The 24,180-nt window shown below is 46.3% G+C and overlaps 1 protein-coding gene across 1 annotated transcript in view; it reads right to left on the reverse strand.

Annotated features, from left to right (window-relative positions):
• Positions 1 to 22,785: 22,785 nt before the first annotated feature.
• SLC9C2 (solute carrier family 9 member C2 (putative)) overlaps positions 22,786 to 24,180 on the reverse strand; it is an 83,028-nt gene continuing 81,633 nt past the window's right edge. The window contains exon 27 of the mRNA XM_006157247.1: positions 22,786 to 22,830. Within this exon, the coding sequence (XP_006157309.1) occupies positions 22,794 to 22,830 (37 nt within the window). The 3' untranslated portion in view covers positions 22,786 to 22,793. The remainder of the gene's footprint in view (positions 22,831 to 24,180) is intronic.

A 24,180-nucleotide genomic window follows, 5' to 3' on the forward strand; every position in this document is an offset into this window, starting at 1 on the left:
CCCAAATCCTGACAGATGGGAAAATGGAGGGACAGGATTATGGTGTGACCATGCCCTACTGGGAGTGCTTTCTGTCTGTCTGTCTCTCTCTGGTGAGTACATGATGCTTTTGGCAAATAAATGCGTGTGTGTGTGTGTGTGTGTGTGTGTGCGCGCGCGCGTAGTTTGGGATCCTTTTATTAGTATTTAAAGTGATAAAATCAACTTTTACTTTAACATAAAGTTTGTATTTTCAACATTTCCTTAGAGATGAAATGGGGTTCTACTAACTGGAAGGCAATGTTGACTTCCTCTTGCCTGGTTCCATGCCTTGACCTTATTTACAACTTTCATACTTTCCAGCCTGTTTGCTTACTTGCTTTCTCGGCAAGCATTCCTGAGTCTTTTCTCTAGGGGCCTTTGTCCTTATGAACCAGAACCATGTCTTAAACTTCTTCACAACCCACATTCTCCCCATGCCATGCAGAGCCTCAGAGCTACCCAAGAGCTGGTGGGAAGCCCATGGAAATTTCCACAGCAGCTGCACAGCCTCCACCCCCACCCCCCACCTGGGACCTGGCCTGCAATTCCTACCAGCCCAAGGACACTGAGCCTGGCTCTGGGTCAGCCTCTCGGTCTATTTATGACTTTTTATCTCATGGTTTGCGCTTTGGCACTTTGCACTCAGGAAACCTTCTCTCTTCCTCACCAGTCAACACACACACACACACACACACACACACACACACACACACACGTCCTTATCTAGCCAACAGAACAGTGGATCAGATAAACTCCTTTCCTCCATGACTGCCTGAATGGCCCCAATGTCTCCCTACCTTTGGACACACGTTTCATTATAGCTATAAGTGAGTTAACTTCTCTGATTTACACATTTCACCCATATTTAATTGCCTGAGTTGAAGCACCAATTTCAGTTCTGAAGAAGTAAGTCACTTAGTTTTATGTTACTGAATTAAGTACCCTAATCAAATCCTAACTTACAAATGCCACATTAACTAATAAAATGGAGCCACCTTTCGTTGCAAAATTAACAGAGCCAGCAGATGGCATAGCAGTTACATCACTGGACTCTTACACGGCCATGGTTCAAGTCCTGGGTCACGCTGGGCACGTGTGCATGTGTGCCCAAGATCCTGGGAGGAGAATGGAGGAGAAAGGATTGCGGCATGGCCATCCACCTTCAGGGGTGATTTCTCAATGTCTCTGACTCTCTCTCTCTCATGAAAGCATATACCCTAAGACAAAAACCTCTGAAAAGAATATTATCAAGCAAAATAATAAGCACTTGAAATAATGACACTATATTACATTCAAAGTAAGGGTGTTAATGAATAGTAGTCTACTCATTTTTAAATTTTTTTCAATAAAAAAACAAAACAGGGATTTGTCTTTCTTGTTGAAGAATTATGGGCAAGAATGTATGAGATAAAAGTTCAATATTGAAGACCAGCCAGTTGGTGTGGTGGTTATCGTGTCTGGATCCCACATAGCTGACTTCTCAGTTCGAGTCTTGAACCCAGCGGCTTAAAAACATACTGGACGTGTGTGAATTGCATGCCCAAAATCCTGAGAGGAGAATGGAGGAGCCATCTCCCCCAACCCCCTATCTCCCCTATCTCCCTCTGGCAAATGCATGCATCTAACAAATTTAAAAGCATTTTTAAAGTGGGGCCAGCAGGTGGTTAAGGGCGCTGGACTCCCACATGGCCAACTGTGGTCTGAGTCCCGGAACTGGTAGCTTGCTTTCTCACTTTCTTTCTCTCTTTCTCCCCACCTCTCTCTCACATTCTGTCCCTCTTTGGTCAAATTAAAATACATAAATAAATGGATAAATAAAGTTAAATAAAATCATCTTAAAAAAAGAATTTTTGAAGTAAAAAAAATAAAGCAGGACAGACGTGGTAGAGAATGTGTGTGCTCAGTGAAGTAAACACTATCTGCAGAGAAAAAAAGATGGACAAAATATGCTGCAATGTTAACAGTAATTATCTCAAGATGGCACAATTGGTCATTTAAAAGAATATTTTTGAAATGTTGCCAAAGCGTGTGTGCACTTGCCAGAGACAGAAAGAGACAAAAGGAGAGGGGGGGACGCACCCCCCATGGGGCATGGCCACGCCGTAATTCCTTGTTTTCACATTTTCCATATTGTTGGGGGCTAGGCATACATGTGCACATGCCCAGCATTTTTTTTCTTCCAGTTTTTTTTTTTTGCTATAGGGTACCACGTGCTGATCGGGAAAGAGAGAGGAAGACAAAGTGAGAAATCACCTGCCAGAGGGAAGGGCATGCCGCAATCCCTTCTCCTCCATTCTCCTCTTGGAATTTTGGGCATGCCCACACATATACCTGGCATAATTTTCAAGCCACTGAGTCTGCACCTTGAACCATGAGGTTGACCATGTGGGACCCAGCTGCTCTAACCTGCCGGCTCTCAGCGTGTGTTAGAAGCCCCCAGGGCTGAGTGTTGAACCGTATGGTCAGTCCTGTGTTATCTGGCTCCCTGGGCCACAAGGCTAAGGGGCTGGCCTGGTTATTGTTAATTCCCTCTACGTCATTTCCTGCATTTTGCCACAGTGGCCATGTATTACTTTTACAAATGGGAAATAATAATAATAAAGACTTTTCTGATTAAAAAGAAAAAAATCACAAGGCCAGCCAGGTTGCATGGTTGTTAAGGCAGCTGGATCTTACATGGCTGGCTGTGCAGTTTGATTCCTGGACCTGGAGGTTTGAAAAACACATCAGACGTGTGTGTGTGTGTGTGTGTACTCAAAATCCTGAGAGGAGAATGGAGGAGGGCTTGAGGCATGATCAACTTCCTGGGGGAGGGGGGTCCTTTCTCACTTTCCTTCTCCCTCCCCCCCCCTCTCTTTCTGGCAAGAAAATGTGCCCTGTAGCAAAAAAAAAAAAATCATTAATTCACTAGATCGGCAGAGCACACACACACACACACACACACACACACGATGTATTGATTTAACAAGGCATTTGACAAAGTCCCTCAATGATACCTACATATGCTGAGGGATAAGATTGTCCACTGAGTTGTAAATACAGGTGGTTGATAATCATTAATGGCCATCCACAATCCAGAGTCTGGGCTCCAGTGGCAGGAGTAGGTCCTTGTTCTGCTAATATTTTCACCTGTGCTTCAGGGAAACATCTAAGCTACCCTGTCCAATGCAGACTCCGGAAAAGTAGAGCAGGTCTGCTTCTTCCTCGCCCCCTCCCTGCCTGTGTCTGTAACCACCTGCTTCTCCAGCCATGCTGTGAGGTAGTACTGCAAGCCGGTCAGATGCTAATCCCACACCACTGAGCCTCTCAGTCACCAGAAGTGAGCCAAATAAGCTTCCATTCTCCTCCTCCTTTTCTTCTTCTTCTATTCTTCCTTTTTCTTCTTCTTTCTTCAATGCTAGAGACTGCATGGGAGAGGAAGAACTCTTGACAGGGTCTCATCATGCCACAATCCCCTTTCTTCAGCCTTCCAGCTCCTCAGGGTCTTGGGAACTTGCCCAGTACATTTTCAAGCCAACCTGGGGATCCAAACCCAGAGTCAGCCCCATGTCGTCCAGTACCCTACTAACTGCACCACCTAGCCTGGGTCTAAATCTCTATTCGTTTTTTTTTTTTCTTTTTATGAGTTTTTTTTTTTTTTTGCTATAGGGTACTTGTGCTTATCAGAGAGATAGACAGAAAGTGAGAAATCACCCCCCAGACAGAATGGCTACACTGCAATATCTTCTCCTTCCTTCTCTCAAGATTTTGGGCATGCACGCACACATGCCTGGCATGAGTTTCAAGCCTCTGGGTCCAGGACTCAAACCATAGCTGGCCACGTGAAAGTCCACTGACATAACCATTACGCCATCTGCTGGTCTCTAAATTTCTATTCTTTTTTTTTTTCTTTTTTCTTTTTGCTATAGGGCACATGTGCTCACCGGAAAGAGAGAGACAGAGACAGAAAGTGAGAAATCACCCCCCAGGGGGAAAGCCACGGCGCAATCCCTTCTCCTCCATTCTTCTCTCGGGATCTTGGGCATGCCCGCACATGTGCCTGGAATGAGTTTAAGCCATCGGGTCTGGGACTTGAACTGCGGTCGACTACATGGGAGTCCAGCGACATAGCCATGACACCAACTGCTGGTCCCCAAATTTCTATTCTTTATGAATCACCCAGCTTCAGGAATTTATCTTTAGCAACCCGATAAAGGAATTCAGGTTTCCATGAGCCACATGCAACTACTTAAATCCATTCAAATCGAATACAATTTAAAAGTACAATTTAAAAGCCGGTTTCCCAGCTGCACTAGCCTCATTTCAAGAGCTCAGTAGCTGCCGTGACTGGTAGTTACCATATCGGACAGCACAGATCCAGAACATCACAGGACATTCTACTGAAAAGTGCTTCTTAGGGGCAGGCTTATCAGTTTCAGAGAACACCAGGCTGAAGGACAGCAGCCTCCCACGTGGCCACCACGAGCTGGAACCGTGAGCCAGGTCTAAAGAGACAAGCTTGAACAGATGTAACTACAATACGTCCTTCGTGTGGGCTCCAAAATACGACAGCAGAATTGGAGGGAGCACTCACTTCGGTTGAAGAGAAGCCCCTTACACAGCTGTAGGGCGATGCGACTATGCAAAACAATGAGACTTGGAGCTGAATGAATGAAGTACACCACAAGGAGAGGGATAGTGTCAACCTACATGGGTCATCCCACCCTGAGAAATCAAGTGTTTTTCCTTCAGCGGGGACTTCGGAACTGAATCTGGCTATCAGCGCATTGCTTAAATAGAAAAGCACTGTTTGTATCACTAGGAACTGCAGTTGGTTATAACCACGTCACAGTGGGGTGCTAGCACGGTGTGGGGAGAGAGCTGTTGTCAAGAGCCCAGCTCCTGGGTTTTAGTGCTTTGTGCTTCTTTTTCTTTTCTTTCCTTTCCTTTTCTTTTCTTTTTTTTTTTTTTTTTACTAAACAATGAGAAAACAAATCATCAGTGTTGTCTTAACCGTGTGCCGCTCTGGAGAGAGACAGAGAGAGAGATCATTACCCTTCAACAAAAGCCAGAGATAGTCAGTGCTGGCTAGGTATCACAGCTACACTGCTAGAGCCCTGACGGATATAGCCTTGTTATTATTCCTGCAGAATAATACACATCTCTATCTTTCTATCCTCTAACCTCCCTTTCTCCTCTAAAAAATTAGTCTTACGTGTTTTGAAAATGGGTGACTTCCTAAAAATGTCACTGTCATATTATAGTGGAATAGACGAAATCGTGTTCAGTTTTAAGTATTTTAGTCTAAATGGGATGATGAAATATTTGAACTGGAGAAAAGGTGTAGAGTGAATAAATTTCTAGGAATTATGACAAACGAAGAATATGTAGAACCGAAAGCGATGCACGTGCACCGGGGAGAAAGGGAGTGATTGGAACTAGAATCGGATCTCAGCTTGGTACAAAGAAGGATTTTGCAGCCCTCAGAGCAATGCATTGAGCTGCAGGGGCAGTGCAGGGTGGTGGGGAGGCTGGATGAGAAGTCAAGCCAACTGGAGTTTGGATTCTGGCACTTTCTCGCCCTGTGACCTTGGGCAAGTTACTAAGCTTTTTTAAGCCCTGTTTTCTTTCACCCATAAAATGAGAGAGTGGCTCTGTAGTTCTTAGTGTTGTTGTGAGAATCGAATGAGGTCATGTGTGCCCGGTGAGTACCACAGTGCCTGGCCCTGGCAAAGCCTCCACAGATGTGATGGACTGGCTTTATGGGTGCTCAGGGTGACTGAGCTCTGTCTCCACATGTCAAGCACAGTCTGCAGGAGCACTCTGGCAGGCATTCTAGGACAGATGTCTGCAGGGGGTGGAAGGCAGGGTGTGCTGTCATTACCGGCCAGATGTACAGACCAGGCCTGACCACTCGTCACACAGTAAGCCAACTTCTGAGAGCATGAGAGTTTGCATAGAGGAAGGCTTTCTTATGGAAGATGTCAGCTGGGAGAGAAGTAGAGTCCAAGACACTCGCAGTACTGTCTCCACGACTGAGGAGCAAGCGGGGCCTGTAAACATAAGTCAGGGCTGTGCAATGTGGTAACCTGAGGGTAGGAATCCAAGGAAGTTTCTGTGATGTTGTCTCGGACGGATGGTGCTGTTTTCCCGGCGTTGGGCAGTTGAGGAAGGTTTAGAGCGAGATGTTGTAGTCTGATCTGTTTTCGGTACAAAACACTTAAGACAAAGAACTCTCTTAGGACACCTGGATCTCTTCGGTCTTCATATACGACTAGTGACTATGCCTTACAAAAGCTGAATGATTAAGGCTGTCACACCACAGTCACGTCAGGACCACCACGAGAGTACGCAGAAAATACTGATTAGTCAGGAAGGAAAGAGCATGAGCTCGTTGTACTGTGAAAATTAAATTCCCGGGACTCTAGGGCGTGTGTGTGTGTGTGTGTGTGTGTGTGTACACATATATATACATATATACATACATATGTATATTTAATTTTATTTATTCATTCATCTGTTTTAATTTGACCTGAGAGAAAGACACACACAGAGAGAGAGAGAGAGAGGGAGAAAGAGAGAGAGAGAGAGAAGGAAAGTAAGAAAGCAAGGGGATTGTGCTGTGGCCCTCCCCCAGGGGGTGATTTCGTACTTTCTGGCTCTCTATCTCTCCAGCGAGTGCATGTGCCCTATACCAAAAATCTCTAAAAAATAAAAATGGTTATGGTTACCATTTACAACAGTACATGTTATGTGTTTATGACAATTAAAAATTATAAAAAAAATAAGATGCCAAAGTAGAAAGGTGCCGACCGAGAACCACACGTGCCTCCCCGACCCATCCTCTGAGCCCTGATATCACACAGACCTCAGGCCTCCCCATGCTGAGGAGCTGCCAGAGGGAGGAGAGGATGACTCAGAAAACTGAGTTCACCAGGAAGTAAGATTGCATTTTTCAGGGTTGAACGGTGGTGCAGCGGTAAGACACGATGCTCTGTGAGGCTGAGTCACATGAGAAGGTTCTGGGTTCACATCCAGAGACCCTGAGTACACTGGGCATGCATGTGCCCATGATCTGGGGCTGACTGAAGCTGGTGCTGGACCGTGGCATCAAGACCCTGCTGGGAGTGCTGCACTCTCTCTCTCATGGAATAAATAAATATACTTAAATAAAAAGATTATGTTTTCTCTCAGTCGGCAAAATGGAGCTTAAGTTACAGGCAAATTTAGAAGGTTATCATAGCACTATTGGTGGTCCATCCATGGAGAGCTTCCAGATGGGGAGCCTCTGGCGTGGGCAAGGAAGGATAGGGCAGCAGCCTGTTGAGGGGTGTTAGGTTCCAAGCAGGGTGAGGAGGAGATCTATTTAGGGGCTGGAGGTGTGCAAGGCAGTGCAGGATGAGGAGGGCGACCGCAGTGCTCCACGCGGGCTGTCACAGCCCCAGTGTGTAAGGTAGTGTCGGCGCAGGGAAGCACGGGCGGTGGCTGTGGCCCATTATGGAGGCCCCCTGGGTGAGGAGGGCCTGGGGAGGACGAGGAGATACAGCTGACATGGGGCGTAGGGAACCACACAGGGTGAGGAGATTGAGAGCCAGTCCAGTGGGGGCCATCAGAGCCTGAGGGTGGACTGAGTTAGAAAGAGGAGTTTCAAATCTGGAAGGAGAGAAACTAGAATGAGTGCCATCAGGGTAAACTCCCCAGCACCAGGTGTGAACTCTTGCTCCTGAGTAGGTACAGACAGGTAGAAAAATAGCTAGAGACATAAAAGGGGTATGTGCATGTGTGTGTGTGTGTGTGTGCGTGCGGTGGCGGGGGGGGGTGTTTCCTAGCTCTGCGCATTAAAAGCGCCTGCAGGGAGTGACATTCGATAACAATAGACATCCTAGCATCCACATTTTCATTTCTGCTATGGTCTGAAGGTTTGTGCACCCCCAAATTCACATATCAAATTCCTAACTCCCAAAGCAATATTAGGAAGTAGAACTTTGGGGACCTATTAGGTCATAGGGCAGAGGCCTCATGAATGGAATTAGTGCCCTTATGCACAAGACCCCAGAGAACTACCTTGGCCCTGTGCCATGTGAGGGCACACCAGAGGTTGGCACTCTGCAGTCTGGAAGAAGAACCATGTTGGCACCCCGATCCTGGACTACCAGCCTCCAGACCTGTAACAAGTAAATTCTGTTATTTGCGAGCCGTCCACTTCATGATATTGGTTATAGCCGCCCAAACAAAGGCTATTTCTCTGTTTTGGCCAAATTGCAATCCCTTCTCCATTCTCATTTTGGGATTTGGGTCATGCACACATACCTGGTATGTCCTTTAAGTCATGGGGTACAGGACTTGAACCTCATAGCCATGTGGGATTCAGTCACCTTAACCACCATGCCACAGGCTGGACCAACAATTTCTTTCTTCTTTCTTTCTTTTTTTTTTTTTTTAAATTATTTTATTTGGGAACCAGCAGTTAGCATAATGGCTATGTTGCTGGACTCCCATGTAGTCGACCGCGGTTCGCGTCCCGGACCCGGTGGCTTAAAACTCACGCCGGGCGTGTGTGCGTGCGTGCCCCAGATCCCAAGGAGAGAATGGAGGACAAGGGATTGTGTCGTGACCATCCCCCCTGGGGGATGATTTCTCGCTTTCTGTCTCTATGTCTCTCTCTGTCTGTCTGGCGCCTGCCAGCCCCCTATAGCGAAAAAAACCTCTCCAAAAAAAGAAAAAATATATATTTTATTTAACTTTTTTTTTTTTTTTTAATTTGACCAGAGAGGGACAGAATGAGAGCGCACACGTGAGAGAGGGAAAGTGAGAAAGCAAGCTGCCAGGTCTGGGACTCGAACTGCAGTTGGCCACCTGGGAGTCCAGCGTCCTTAAACACCACGCCATCTTCCGGCACCTACCAGCCCTGGACCAACAATTTCTAAATACCGCTTTCTACTAAAATGAGCCAGGGCTCTTAGGAGATATGGCCAGAAAACTACAAGAGGAGCTGAAATATCTTATTCCACAAGGCAGGAAAAGCACACAAATACTGATGGGGACATTGGCCAAATCAGGGGCGATTTGGTGAAAATAGATTAGAACGCAATGAACAAAATAGACTTCTGCAAGTCTCACTAATGTGAATGAATGAGTTGATTAATAAGAAAAGAGAAAAATTTCCATATAGCAGAATGCCAACTAATAGATGTAGAACAAATGATTAAATTAGAAAATTAATATCTGTCAACCGTTATAAAAACATTGATTCAGATGAGAAGCGTCAATGGATGTTAATACCCATGGGTGAATGTTAGATGAAAACAGATATTTAAATAGCCTCAAAGTACCTCCCACAAAATACTTTCTAATTAGAAAGATAAAGGGAACATTTTACTATAAAGAAGCCTGACACCTCTTACTCTACTGATCAAAGTGAATATCACCACTAAGCAAACAAACAAATTGTGTACCACCTATATGACGTGATGAGAAAACCAAGAGAATTGGGCCAACAGGTGGTGTGGTGGTTAAGGCACTAGACTCCCATATAGCCGACAGTGGTTCAAGTCCTGGACCCAGCAGCTTGAAAATCACACTGGACACATGTGCATGTGTGGCCGAAATCCTGAGAAGAGAATAGAGAAGAAGGGATTGTGGCATGGCCACCCCAATGGGAGGGTGATTTCCCACTTTCCCCATCTCTGTCTCTGGTGAGCACACATGCCCTATGGCAAAAATACCTTAAAAAAAAAATAAAGAAACAAAACCATAGAATCACTTCTATGCTATGCCTATGAAAACACAAAAAAACTTTAAATTCAAAAAATCTAATTCTTAATATTAAACATCAGACAAATTCATATTGAGGGACATCCTACGAAATAATGACCCTGAAATTTTCTGAAGTATCTCAGCCACGAAGTGACTAAGGGATTTTAAAGATTTAAAAAGAGACTTGTCATGACCGAGCTGTGGCAGCACACGCTGCCAGGACACGTAGGGGCCACTTAGATGCCCGTTTGGATTCCCGGTCCAACCTGAAGGCCAGCATGCGAGGGCACCCCTGGAATCCCAGCTGGGAGGCTGAAGCAGGTGGGTCACATAGTGACACTCTGCTTTTAGAAAACAACGGGCTTGGGGCCAGCAGATGGCATAATGGTCACGATGCTGGACTCCCACATGGCTGGCCGTGGTTTGAGTCCTGGACTTGGTGGCTTGAAACTCATAACAGGCGTATTTGCATGTGTGCCCAGGATCCTGAGAGGAGAATGGAGGAGAAGGGATTGCAGCATGGCCAACCGCCCTGGGGGGCTGATTTCTCACTTTCTCTGTCTCTCTCTCTCCAGCAAGTACATGCACCATATAGCAAAAATCTCTCTCTGGGAAAAAAAAAAAAAAAAAGAAACCAACAGGCTTTCCTGTACATCTTGGAGCTGACTCTCCAGACACCTGGACCCCGTTCCGGCTGTGTTTGTCCACGTGTGAGACAAAAGGCCGGGTCCCAGTGCACATGGTTCGCCCGTTCCTTTGGGCAGCTTGAGCTCCCCTACCCCTGATTTTATGTGAAGGCAAATTTGTGCATCTAAAACAAGCTTGTTGTATGAGCTGCAAGCAACGGCATGCAAGTAAAAAGCACCCTTTTTTCTTTTGTCTTTGTCTCTTCAGTGACACTTTCTGGATCTGCCCTTTCCCTGCCTTCTCAGTGAAAGCTGAGCAATCAGGGATTTTCTGGCCATTCCTAGCCATTAAGCAAAGAGGCCCTTTCTAGTGGCCTTCGGATGATGACTGCAGCGTTATGTCCAGGACTCTGCTCAGCCTTAAACCTCTCCTGTCCCCTGTGGATTTACTTCAAGCCTGGAAACCTCCCTCAACCAGCTGCTAATTCTGAGCCTCAGTCCTTGGAAGGGAGAGGATTTGAGAAAGGATACAGTTGTTCTTTCACTGTTCTGACACAGTGGGTGTGCTCTGGGCCTTTGGAGGAGTTAAAACACCTTCTAGAGCTACCCTAGGGCACATTGCAGTTACAGCCCATGCCCACCAGGTGACAGTAAAGGCCTTTTCCTTGCCAGAAGACCCATCCATCAGATTTAGCATGGACTGTCAAATACATTTTTCCTCCATTCCCAAACAAAACAACAACAATAACAACAAAAACCCTAAAGCCACAAACGGGTCAACTTAAACAGCACAGGGTAGATGTAATTTAAACATGATAGGCCAGGGAGCAAACTTTTAAAGACAATCTTCTACTGAGTTAGATATTTATATAATTAGGTTGTTGATTATCTCCCTTCCCCTAAATGATCATGCTGTAATTCTAAATTTTATTCTCAAACTTGATTATAATTCACCTTTCCCTAGCTTAGAGTCAGAAACCTTACCCCAAAGGCTCCCCGTATGGTAAATTACTATTTAAAGGCCTTCATTAGTAGCAACTATAATATTAATACCATTCATTTGTTTTGGACTGTACGTGTTACTGTCATAAGTTAAATGCAGTGTTATTTTATCTTCACAACACCCCTGAAAGATAATTACTCGTATCACTTCCACTTAGGATTGCTAGATAAAATATCGGATGCATAGTTAAATGTGAATTTCAGATCAATCATATCCTAGTATATGTCCCATGCAACATTAGGGGCATGCTTATTGCATGGCGCATAAATATTTCATGGGGTCTATTTATACCTATAAAATATTTTTTATCTGAAATTCAAATTTAACTGAGCATCCTATATTTCAATTTGCTAAAGTTGGCAACCTAATCCTCTTTTTTTTTCTTTTTTTAAATGTATACAGAGAGATTTTTGCTATAGGATGCGTGTGCTTGCCAGAGAGACAGAAAGTGAGAAATCACACCCTCTCCCCAGGGGGGATGGCCATGCTCCTCTCAGGATTTTGGGGACACACGCACAGGTGCCCAACGTGAGTTTTAAGCCACTGGGTCCAGGACTGACCTTCCATTTTATAGATTAGGAAACTGAGCCTCCACCAGGGTGGCTAGCTTGACAGAGCTAACCGCTGCTAAGCAGCATTGCCGGGCTCTGAATTCCAGACGCCCCTGACACTTATTCCCTCCACACCATGTGGCCCCTGCTTCTAATCCAGGGAGTGTCCTCTGCCAGCTGCAGTGAAACGACCCTTGTGTCACCATCCCCAGTGTCACCACTCCCTGAGAGGTGTGATACCTTCTTCACCATCATAAAGCCACGGGCACTCCTCCTATAACAAAGACAGTTAACCAGAAAAAAGTGTAACAATTTTATTTGATCAGTTTTTACATGGCGTAGGAGACCTCAGACATAGAGATCAAAGATACAGGGAAATCTATTTTTTTTTTTAATATTTTTGCCAGAGAGCACCAGAGGGGGACAGAAAGAGAGGGAGAAAGTGAGAAAGCACACACCCCTCCCAGGTAGGGGGTAATTACACTACCTTCCCTTCTCTTCCATGGCTCCCTCCTGTCAGGACCTTGGGCACGCGTGCTCATGTGCCCAGCAGATTTTTCAGGCCACCAGGTCTAAGACTTGAACTGCACACTTGGTCATGTGGGATCCAGCCACCTTAACCACACATCCGGCCTGGTCCCAGTGACCTGGCTTGTGCTCAGTTTCAGTGAAGCACAGACAGCTAGCTGCACAGGAGTAAGACTGGACACAAGAGAGAGGTCTCCCGGTAAGCACCTAGTGGGGAAGCCCAGCCAGGCCTGTCTGGATTCTTCCTGGCCTCTCCGTGGGGTTCCTTTCTCCCACGCGTGGGATGAGGGTCTTACAATCTACTTTCAGACACAGTAGGTCAGAGAATTGTTTATGGCCACACTTAAGCAGAAAAGTGAAGGTAGATCAGGGTACTATTTTTAGGCTTCAGGCTTACTTTGGGAGAAAGGGTTTCCAGTTTCTCTGGCAGGCCTTGGGGAAGAGGAATTCTGGTCCCTGTGACTTGCTTCACGGGAATATGAGGGGTGAGAGGCAGGAGGGCAGGAGGTGGTCAGAGAGACCTTGGTTCCAAGGCTGCTTCTGAGGCCGCCACTGTCCTCTGGTTCTAAGTATTCCACAGGTCAAAGCGCCATTCTAAAGGGTATCATTTTCTGAGCCTCAACAGCTAACTAGAAGAAAAGCATTTCTTCTTAGGGAAGAATTCACTGAAAGGTACATGCTATTTTTTTTTTTTTTTTTTTTTTTTTTTATTTTTTTTTTGGGGGCCACTTTTTCTTTTGTCAAGAGAGATTTTTGCTAAAGGGCCTGAGAGGCAGAGAGAGACAGACAAGAAATCACCCCACCTCAGAAGGGCTGACCACACCACAATCCCTTTTCCTCCAGTCTCCTCTTGGGATTGGGCATGCATGCACATGCACCTGTGTGACCCGAACCACAGTTGACTATGTGGGAGCCCAGTGACGCAACCATTCCACCACCTGCTTGTCCCGAGAGGTGGATTGGTGTAACTAATTTCTTCAAATCTATTTTACTGCTAGTTTACCTTTTAAAAAGAAATGAATGAAAACCTTCCTCATTTTTTTTTCATACTGATTTCATGTTTCTAAAACTCTTTCAAGATGACCTTCAGAAAAGTAAAATTAAAATACCACTATCCAGGGGTGGCAGGTGGCGTGGTGGTTAAGGGCGCTAGATTCCCACATGGTCAACTGCAGTTTGAGTCCCAGACCTGGTGACTTGCTCTCTCAATTTCTCTCTCTCTCTAATTATGTCCCTCTCTGGTGAAAATGAAATAAATAAATGAGTAAATAAAGTTAAATAAAACGATTCTTTAAAATAAATAAATAAATACCACCATCCATCCCAATGTGTTCTTCTGAGTAGAATTACCTGAGATGAAACACAGAATTTAAACCCAAACATTAAGAAGATTCAAAACAGGGACCAGCAGATGGCATAATGGTTATGTCACTGGACTCCCACGTAGTCGATGGCTGTTTGAGTCCCAGACAAGTCCCAGGCCCGGCAGCTTGAAACTCACACCAGACGCGTGTGCATGCGTACCCAAAATCCTGAGAGGAGAATGGAGAAGGGACTGTGGTGCAGCCAGCCCCTCTGTGTGGTGATTCCTAGCCTTCTGTCTCTGTCTCTCTGGTGAGCGCACACAACCCATAGCAAAAATTCCTCAAAGCAAAGCAAAACTCTAATGTCTTTGCACTAAAAAGATGTGTTCAGTAATTCTGTTACTGTCTTCTAGCGGTAGTTCCCAATATTTGAACGGTAATCGGCCTAATTAACGTGTATTTCACTACAGGACTTACTTTCCTTTGGTGGGATGGGACAAGGCAGTGCTCCCTCACAAGGTCACGATTGGTAATGGCTCGTGGAAAAAGTCGGCAACGAAGGGGCATTTACAGGAGTGTGTACAGGTAAGTGCTCAGAAGCGCGCCAGGCGAATAGAAGGTGCTGGGTAAGTGGTAGGTAGTGTTATTGTTACTGTCACACCTAGCGACACTGCTGACAGAACAGGAGAGGGTAATGGAGATACCCAAAGGAAAAATGTAGGACTGGGAAAGAAACCATTCAGCAACCACGTAACGTGAGTGCCGTGTGCCAAGCAGGAAGGACGGAGATCCCGGTGAGAGGCGGGTCTCTAGTTCAGAGTGATCATTGCTCAATGGAAGGGCGGTGCCTGAACATCAGGGGAGTGCAGGTCAAGGGACCCGGAGCCTGAAGCCCATCTCAGAGGTCAGAAAGGGCGAGGAAAACTTCCCAGACACCTCAGGTGGCCAGGCCGAGGCTGGGAGGACGGCCAGTCAGGGTAGAAGAGGTGGCAACACGCAAAGGCGCAGGCTTGCGACCAAGTGTGTGCAGAGGAGGGCACATTCCGGTCCCCTGTCCTTGGGAACAGCCAATTACTGAGCAAAGCTGCCAGGATGACAGGACAGCCTTCTGTGGTCCCTGCAGAAGGAAGACCACACAGTCTTCAGCCAACATGGATGAGATGGTGAGCACCACAAGGTACCATGGAAAAAGGAAGGCTGTTAGATTCCAAATGTTCCGTGTTTGTTTGTTTGTTTGCTTGTTTGTTTTGTTTTGTTTTGTTTGTTTTTTTAGAGAGAGTTTTACTATAGGGCACGTGTGCTCTCCAGAAAGACAGACAGAAAGTGAGACATCACTCCCCAGGGGGATGGCCATGCCACAATCCCTTTTCCACTCTCCTCCCGGGATCTTGGGCATGCACACACAAGCACCTGGCATGTTTTCAAGTCATTGAATCTAGGACTCAAACTGCGAAGTCGAACATACGGGATCCAGCCACCTTAACCTCCAGGCCACCTTCTGGTCCCTTAATTAGCTTTCTTAAAAGTTTATTATTTTATTTATGATCCATGAAGGCATGATGAAAGAGAAAGAGAGAAAAGGAGGAGCACCTTCAACAGGTTCTCATCATGGCATGATTTTCCCCCGGCCCCGGCCCTCCCTCTCGCCGGAGTCTTGGCACACACACCTGCCATATTCTCAAGCGACCCAGGGATCCGAACCCTCAGCTGGCCATGTCTGCACAGTAGCCCAGTCTACAGCAGCAGTGGCACCAGGCTGGACCATAATTAATATCAGAGTTCTAGTCAGTGCAGGCGGCTTTCACATTAATCCTAACCACCCTGTAATGTCGAGTTTAAAATTCCCAACTTACAGAGGAGGAACCTGATTTCCAAAGTGGTTAAATGATTCTTCTCAAGCACCCAGAGCAAGCAACCAGAGTACGAGTCGATGGGACCAGCAGTTGGCATAATGGCTATGTTGCTGGGCTCCCGCATTTCGGTCCTGAACCCTGTGGCTTAAACTCATGCCAAGCACGTGTGCATGCGTGCCCAAGATCCCGAGAGGAGAGTGGAGGGATTGTGGTGTGGCCATCCCCCCAGGGGATGATTTCTCGCTTTCTGTCTCTCTGTCTCTCTGTCTCTCTGTGTCTCTTTCTGACAAGCGCATGCACCCTATAGCAAAAACCCCTAAGCCGAGTGTCCCTAAAAAAAAAACTCCTAAAAAAAAAAAAAAAAAAAAAAAGAGTTGAAGTTCACGCACTATTTTATTTCCCCTTCCCTTCTGCCTCTTTAAAACCCAGCCTTGGAGCGTTGGGTTCAGATCCCAGAACCACCTGAACAGGCCAGGCACAATAGCCCATATGCCTGTGATCCTCATTCACTGGGAGGCTGGGGCAGAGGATCACAGCGCTCAGAAAGAGCTCTCTTGGGGCCCGTGGGTGGCACAGTGGTTAAGACACTGGACTCTCACATAGCCGACCATGGTTCCAGTCTCCGACCTGGTGCCTTTAACTCATGCCAGTTGTGTGTGCCCAAAACACCAAGAGAATGGAGGAGAAGGGATTGTGGCGTGGCCATACACCCGGGGTTGTGGGAGTGATTTCTCACTTTCTCTCCATTCCTCTGTCTCCAGCAAGCACATGTTTCCAATAGCAAAAATCTCTCCACAAAAAGAAGGCAAACCTCTCATCTGTCTCGCTCCTCCCACCTCCGCGCGCTTGCTTGCTCTCTTCTTGCTATCCTGTAAAAAACAAAAGATTAAAAATTCAGCCTTTAAGACCGTGCCCGGCTCCCACCTGTCTGCCAAGCTTTCTCTGTCCTCCCCCCAGCTCACAGCACAGGACCTTCCATAAACCCAGCACTCTACGACAGTTTGATGATCAGATGACAATCGTCCGCTTGGGTGGATGCCTTGAGACCACTGGGAAAAAGAGCCGCAGTGACCCGGACCCAGAAGGAAGGCCTTCGAGGAGGGGCGAGACAGAAGAAGGGATCAGAGGCTTACCAAACACACGGGGAGAGAAAGGAAGGCTGCTGACAAAGACCACGCAAAAGACACTCTGGGTGCACAGCTGCGGTCTGAGCCACAGAACGTAAAAGGCGAGGGAAGAGATCCCTGACGATTTAAAGGGAGGGGCCATCTTCTTCTTCAGAAGGTAGGTCTGTTTTGGAATTATTTTAATTAATTTTTCTAGAGATTTTTGCTATAGGGAGCACGCACTCACCAGAGAGACAAAGAGACGAAGTAAGAAATCATCCACTGGAGGGATGGACCCCTGCAGTTCCTTCTCCATCTTCCTCTCAGGATTTTGGGCATGCACATGTATGTGCCTGGCTTGCTTCAAGCTGCCGGTCCAGGACTCAGACCAGTCGGCCATGTGAGAGTCCAGCGCCTTAACCACTATGGCACCTGATGGCCCGTTTGGGAATTCTTACCTGCTGTGTCCTCTTCCCACTGAGAGCGAGCCCAGCCCCTCGCCTGCACCTGTGTAGACGCACAGCTCTCTGAGGACCAGCAGCGACTCCCGTTAGCATTACTCCTGTGCTGGCCACCCCTTGCCGTCAGACTGCCTTCCTGGGGCCCTTCCTGGACTAAATTCGCTTATGATTTTTTCTTACAGGGATACTTAGAATCACGCAGGATTCCCTTAGAGGTTTAGGACAATAGCGTGAAGACAATTGCCTATATTCCAGGCACCCAGATTCGCAGCTTGGCGCCTCCTTCTGGTTGCTTTGATTTTCTGTTTCACACCCTGGGACATCTAATGACTGCAGAGCTTTCTCAGGGCCTTTAGAAGGCTCTCAAAGCGCTCTCCCCAGCTTTGCCCTCGTGCACGTCGCAGGTGTTCATTTTTGGTCCTGATAAGAAGTTCTGTCTGTTCTCTACCCAGCCGCCATCGGCAGGAACTTCGACGAGATTCTCAGAGCAGCATCTCTTTCCAGGTAACAGCAGAAAAGATGGCTGCCGCCCAGCTCCAGTGGGAGCTAAAGATGCTGAAAGAGCAGATTCGGAGTTGCCTCCCGGGCTGCAGCGCCGCTCTCTGCTGCCTTCAGGGGCTGTGCTTCCGGGGGCTTTTCTGGCACCCAAGGGCATGGAAAGGTTTCTCTTTTCTGGCTGAGTTTACAGTTTGCTGAGAGGCCCTTTGGAAGGTCTTCAACACCTCTTACATAAAACTTTATATAAACCCTCTCTATTACTTTCTAACTGTAGGTAATTTGGACACATTGGTCAGAATGATTCATTTTCCTAACACAAGTTTCTAAAAAACAAAAATGTATCCATTTGTCTCTACCCTTGGAGGCAACATAGCCCAGGAAATCCCACTTGGATATGAACAAGCGAACATGACCCAGACGCGGGGGACTGCAGTGAACGAGGCTGGAAAGGTGAGCAGCAGAGTGAGAGAAAGGCCCTGCTGTTGGCCGTATTCACTGAGTCTGCCGAGGCAAACGGTCTGAGCTACAGCGATGAGTCTCCCCGGCGCCTGGGCCTTGGCGAGTCGGCTGTTCTGGCACACGCATCCCAAAGCATCCTGGCTGGTGCAGGACAGGTGACATATGGTCATCCTGCTGTTTCGAACACATGGTGACACCAAGGTAGTGTGCTCTCTAAGCAAAATGCAGAGCAGACTCTGCTTTCTGATGCCTTCCTGTCACCCACGCTGTGGCCCTCAAGCTTCAGTGTGCATTGTCACTGAGGAACGTGTCGAAATGCAGAGCCCAGGGGTGTGGTGGCTCAGCAATGCGGTGGGGAGGTCCCGGATGTCCTTTTGTACATGCTGAGCGTGGGTACCTGTGACTCAGGCCAGCTGAGGCTGGGGTGGATCTTGGCGTGAGGATCCTGTTAGGGTATCATCTCTCTCTGTCTCTGTATCTCTCTCTCGGAAGAAAATGTTTTTAAAAATGCAGAACCTAGGAGCTTACCCCCAGAGTTTGACTCCATAGATGGTCATAAAGCCTTCCTTGTCCTCCACTCCAGCAGTGGTAACGACACCAGGACGGAACCACACAAGGCCTTCATTATTAACCTGAGTAACTGTGACACAGACCGCGACACTGCTGCCGCTCACCCAGCACGCATTCCCTCTCGTGCCTCACTACAAACACTCGCAGGTATAGAGGTTGGCCAGGTGAGGTGCCAGTCCATGGATTTCAGGTAGGTGTGGCCGTGCGACAGTCCTGCCGTAGGGAGAGTTCCTTCTTTACTGCAAAGGCAAAGCCTCAGCAGGAGAAAGCTCTTTGCCCTGCTCCTGAAAAGCAAATGAGCTGTCTGGTGTTACAGGTGTCATTTTGCCACCACGAGGAGAAAAGTCACAGGCCAAGGATATAGGACAGGGGTCTGCAAGAGCCTCGTCCATAACATTCTTCAAACAGCTGTCAACGTCTAGACATCACGTTACCTCAGAAAACCGGAGCCCTGTGTGGTTACACGGTTTGGCGAGGGCCCTGCAATGTGCAGCCACATCAGTGCTCACGGACACCCGGGTGCCCCAGCGCCACTCTGAGGGCCACCGCCCGTGAAGGTAGGTGTCCAGGGGGCTCTCAGCAGGTAGTTCGCCTTGTCTTTATTTCCTTCTGTTCTATGGTTATCCCTAAAGTAACTGTATGCTTTCGAAGTCTCCTTGAGATGAAAAGGAACAGTAGATTCTACATAACAAACGGCCAATCGTAAAGTTCAACTTTATTTAACTTTTAAAAATAAAATGAAAAGCGACAGCAAAGTACTATGCAAAATGAGAATGTTAATTTTTTCTAAATTTGGCTTTCTGTACCTAAGATTGCAGAACAGATGGAGGGAAGATGAAATAGACTCTGGAAAATAGAAGAGAGACACTAATTATAGCAATTTCACCAATAAAAATGATAGGGCTTATGTTTTAGATAGTGATGTATTAATTATATAGTTTTTGATAATGTACCATATGGTAACTTGTTCTCAGCTGGTAGGCTCTACGTCCTAGGGTATCTTATACTATCCTAAAGGATTTTTTGAACATCTCAAGTATAATGCAGATACTTAAAATTAACGTGGTTACAGCCGTCCACCCATTGCTTACAGAATAAGTGCAGCAGTAAACGGTTTCGGGAGCTGCTGGGTAAGCGCCGCACCAGATAATCTGTTGGTATTTGAGCCAGGATATAGCTGTCTTTACCTGACGCCACACATCTGCACATCAGAAAGGCCCTTTTCCAGTTTCTAGCGATAAAGCAAAGTCCAAGGTAAAATATGAAACTATGACTCTTTCAATAAAAACGTCTTCTTTTATGATTTTCTATGCTTGGCAAAAATTCTTTTATACAATCACTGTATATTATCATGGCTTGTAGAAAATACAATTTAAAAAGTTTGTCTGAGGATCAGGGGTTATGGTTAAACTGATTAACAGGGGAAAACCTCTTACTTGTTCCATGAAACCAGAGAGCTACTGAAGTTTCCATTTTATTATCTGAAACAGTCTCCCTGAAGTATCTTTCACAGTGAGGGTTCTGAGTGATTCACTATATTAATTACAGTCTGTCGGTACACCATGATCTTATAAAGAGATACATAGAGGGGCCGGCAGGTGGCGTGGTGGTTAAGGGCGCTGGACTTCCACATGCCGACTACAGTTTGAGTTCTGGACCTGGTGGCTCACTTTCTCACTTTCCTTCTCTCTCTCTCACTTTGTCCCTCTCTGGCCAAATTAAAAATAAATAAATAAATGAGGTTAAATAAAATAATTCTAAAAAGAGAGAGAGAGATAAATAGAAACACACATCATGACTTTTCCAACAACCCAATATACTCATCCCATTAGAGTAGTCTATATTATGAAGTTGAATTCCAGCTAACGTTATGACTGACTGCAGAGTAACAGGAAACCTTTTTCATAAAGCAGAATGAGGGCCAGTCGCGTAGCTCAGTGGTTAAGTGCGGTGTAGAGAAAGCCGATCCACCGTGGCTGCAAAACATTCACATGCCCAGGATCCTGATGGGACAGAGAATAGAAAAAGGATTACAGCGTGATCCATGTGCCTTTGGGGGAGTGCTGTCTCTTTCTCTCTCTCTCTCTCTCTCTCTCTCTCTCACACACACACACACACACACACACACACATGCCCTCTGGCATAAAATTTTTTGAATAAATAAATAAACTGGAATGAGAATTTTCTTAATGGGCCCCAGAAATGACAGTAATAGCTGAAGAATCACTTATCTGACTCTCGATTAGGCTTCCCACTTGTGAAATATGGTCCCCTTGAGAGGAAAGGATGACCCTAGGAGGGTTGCCTAAAAAGAATTAAGTTGCTTTGCTTGAAGGCATTATTGACCCTAGTGTGTGATCAATACAACTCTCCCTCTCTGCCGCATGCACTGTGAACCATCGTGACTATCGTAAATGACAGTGGTAGGACCCACATTCCTGTTAGAAGGGCCTTAGGGTGTCCATTTGGCTGGGAATGGGGTGAGTCGAGGGACCTGATTTGGAGCTGTGTTTGCACAGCATGTCATTTATTCCTTAGAAGGCGTGTGTATTTTGGGGTGACTTGGCATCTGGCTGTTAGAGTGGGAGGAACAGAGGGGGCTGAGGGTGCCTAATGCCTATCCTGAGGACCACCACTGCTACCTGGTCCCTTCTGCACTCTCCTGGCCCCTGCTGCCCCACCCACATGACCTGAGTCACAAGACCACCCCCCACCCCCCGGCCTTCTGCTCTCCTACACGCTGATCCAGTGTGGTAGCCCACTCCCCCTCCACCTCCAGGCATGTTTGCAGCACCCCTCAGACTTCCTGGAATGTCCCGACTGCTGAGGAAGTAGGAAAAGATGTGGGGGCAGAAATCGAAGTGACTCTCCACACAAAATGTGTTTAAGTCTCTTGTTTTATCTTAAAAATTCATGCAAATTTGTCATCCAACTCCATAATATGCTCATTTGAATATAAAATGTTTTTAATAACTTAACAGTTAAATAGTTAACTTTTCCTGTTTAAAAAAAAAATCTTCAAGTAAAATTGCTATTCTAGGGACATGTCCACGACTGGCTCCACACCCACATACGCAGGGAAGGCCCACCCAGAGGGAGACTACGAGGCCCAACCTCAGCAGAGCAGTCAGCGCCACCCTGACCTGCAGTGCTGGAATCCACAGAGCCAACCACAGGTTTGGATTCCCTGGTTGACTTGAACATACCAGGCATACTTGCACGGGCACCTGAGATCGTGATGAGATGGAGGGCTGGGGAAGGGAGATCTTGGTGTAATGAGACCTTGTCAAGGGTGACACTCTTTTTCTTTCTCTCTCTCTCTCTTTCTTTCTTTTTCTTTCTTTTTTTCTTCTTTCTCTCTTTTTCTTTCTTCCTCTTTCTTCTTTCTCTTTCTTTCTCCTCCTCTCTCTCTCAATCTCTCTTACATGCTCTCTATCATTAAGAAAAAGAACATTGGCGGGGACCAGCGGGAGGCATGGTGGTTAAGGTGCTGGACACTCCCATATGGCTGACCACAGTTTGATTCCTGGACCTGGTGGCTTGCTTTCTCACTTTCCCTCGCTCTCTCTGTGTCTCTCTCTGGTCAAATTAAAATAAATGAATGAATAAAAAAAAAAGAGAGAGAGAGAGAAAGAACATTAGCTACTCAGACACTCCTGTCTAAATCATGTGTAAATACATGCAATAGGTCATCAGAAAGTCATGATCATTTTTTTCTGTTTTTCTATGGAAAAAATGCATCATGACTTTTCCCAATATCATGCATGTCCCTTCCCATCCCTAACCTCATACATCTCTACTCTTTGAACTAACTAAGTATCAGGGGCAGAAATGAAGAGGGAAAAAATTGGGTGAAGCAAAATTACATCTTTCAGAAATATTCTATAATTTTAACTTAAGTAATTCTGGTAAGCTTCATCCCAATTTGTCCAAATTAGTGAGTTGCATCTGGGACTTCCTTTGCTCACCACCTGTGTTTTGCTACTTGACATTTTATTTTAGCTGTGTAGTTCAATATTCACAATAAGAAAAATCTGATCACACTACTGACTTTATTACCTCCTGTTTTACCTTCCAGTTATTTTCTCTGTTGGCTGTTCGAAGACTGGTGTTGACTGAGGTTAATCAAATACATGCACAGAATAGAAAAACTAAATTAGGAGTTTAAGAATAAAGGCAGAATAGAATATTTTGAAATAATAATTTGCTTTCTTCCTATAAATCTTCCTTTTCTCTTCCCCCTTTCAAACAGATTCTTTATTTTCTTCCTTTCGAGGAAATTGGCTCCCAAAAGTCCAACCTAAGGCTGAGAAATTCAGTGGACACAGGCAGACCACACAAATGACCAAAGTGGGGTAGGTCAAGACAAAAGGGAACACTGTGGACTGTGGCAAACTGAGGAGCATCGACTCCCTCTGTAGAAACCAGCCAATACTCAGCTCTGTGTACTTGTTGCCAGATATGACAGTGATGGCTGAGTGCTGGAAGCCCTTCTTGTTCATGAAAACCCCAAAACTGTACAGTATAAATGTAACGTGTCTGTATGTTTCTACTTGGCAACCCACTTTAAAATGTTAAAGGAAAATAAGAAGGAGCCAAACCCAGTGTGTGGCCAGATGCAATCCAGGGGCCTACCGTTTATGACTTCTGTCTCAAACCATTGATAATACAGAGTGATGACTCCAGAGCGCATGATGGAGGAGAGAGGCCTAGGGCCAGGGACAGGAGGGTACCGTGGCCTGATTCCTTGAAGTACGGAAGATCTCTGGCTCAATGGCCCACAGGGTGTCCTGTGGTACAGACGCAAGGCTCTGAGCTGCCAGCCTTCCTAGACAGGTGGCCCAGGAGCCGAGCATGACCCCAACCCAGACTACTGCACATGACCCCAGAACAGTGTGGATGGGAGCCGTGAGAATGTCTAGGTGCAGATGGTGGCAAAGGAAAAAGCAGAATGCCGTATCGAATGTCTGTCTCTCCTCCCCACGCGGGTAAACTTGTTTGGCTCACTCACCAATTAGCATTTGGCACAGTGGGGTGGCATTTTATAAGAAGTATGCAAGTAAGAAATGGTGAAATACAAAATATTAATGAAATACTAGTTTTATACTGTATACACTTTGTGTACACAATCTACAGTCATGTCAGTCCTCCCTCACATGAACAGTTCATTCGGAACTTCAGAGTGTCTAAGTCCGAGGGCCATGTGGATGGCAAACGTGAGGATGGGGCAGATGAGAACCGCAATCAAGGACGTCTGTGCAATCCGTCTGGGGCAGCTGGGAGGGTGAGGCTGGGCCCGGTCCGGTGGGATGCTGAGCCCAGCATGAACGCTCTGGAATGTGTCTTCTTTCGAGCAAGGCCTTTCCAGCTAGTCTCTCAGCACCACGCTCAGCACCATAATGTGTGTGTTAGGGAACCAAGGAGCATCTAGTAATCACAGTTACTGAGTGACCATCTGAAGCAAA

The sequence above is a fragment of the Tupaia chinensis genome, unplaced genomic scaffold (genome assembly GCF_000334495.1).
Source record: "Tupaia chinensis unplaced genomic scaffold, TupChi_1.0 Scaffold000532_1, whole genome shotgun sequence".
Classification (NCBI taxonomy): domain Eukaryota; kingdom Metazoa; phylum Chordata; class Mammalia; order Scandentia; family Tupaiidae; genus Tupaia; species Tupaia belangeri.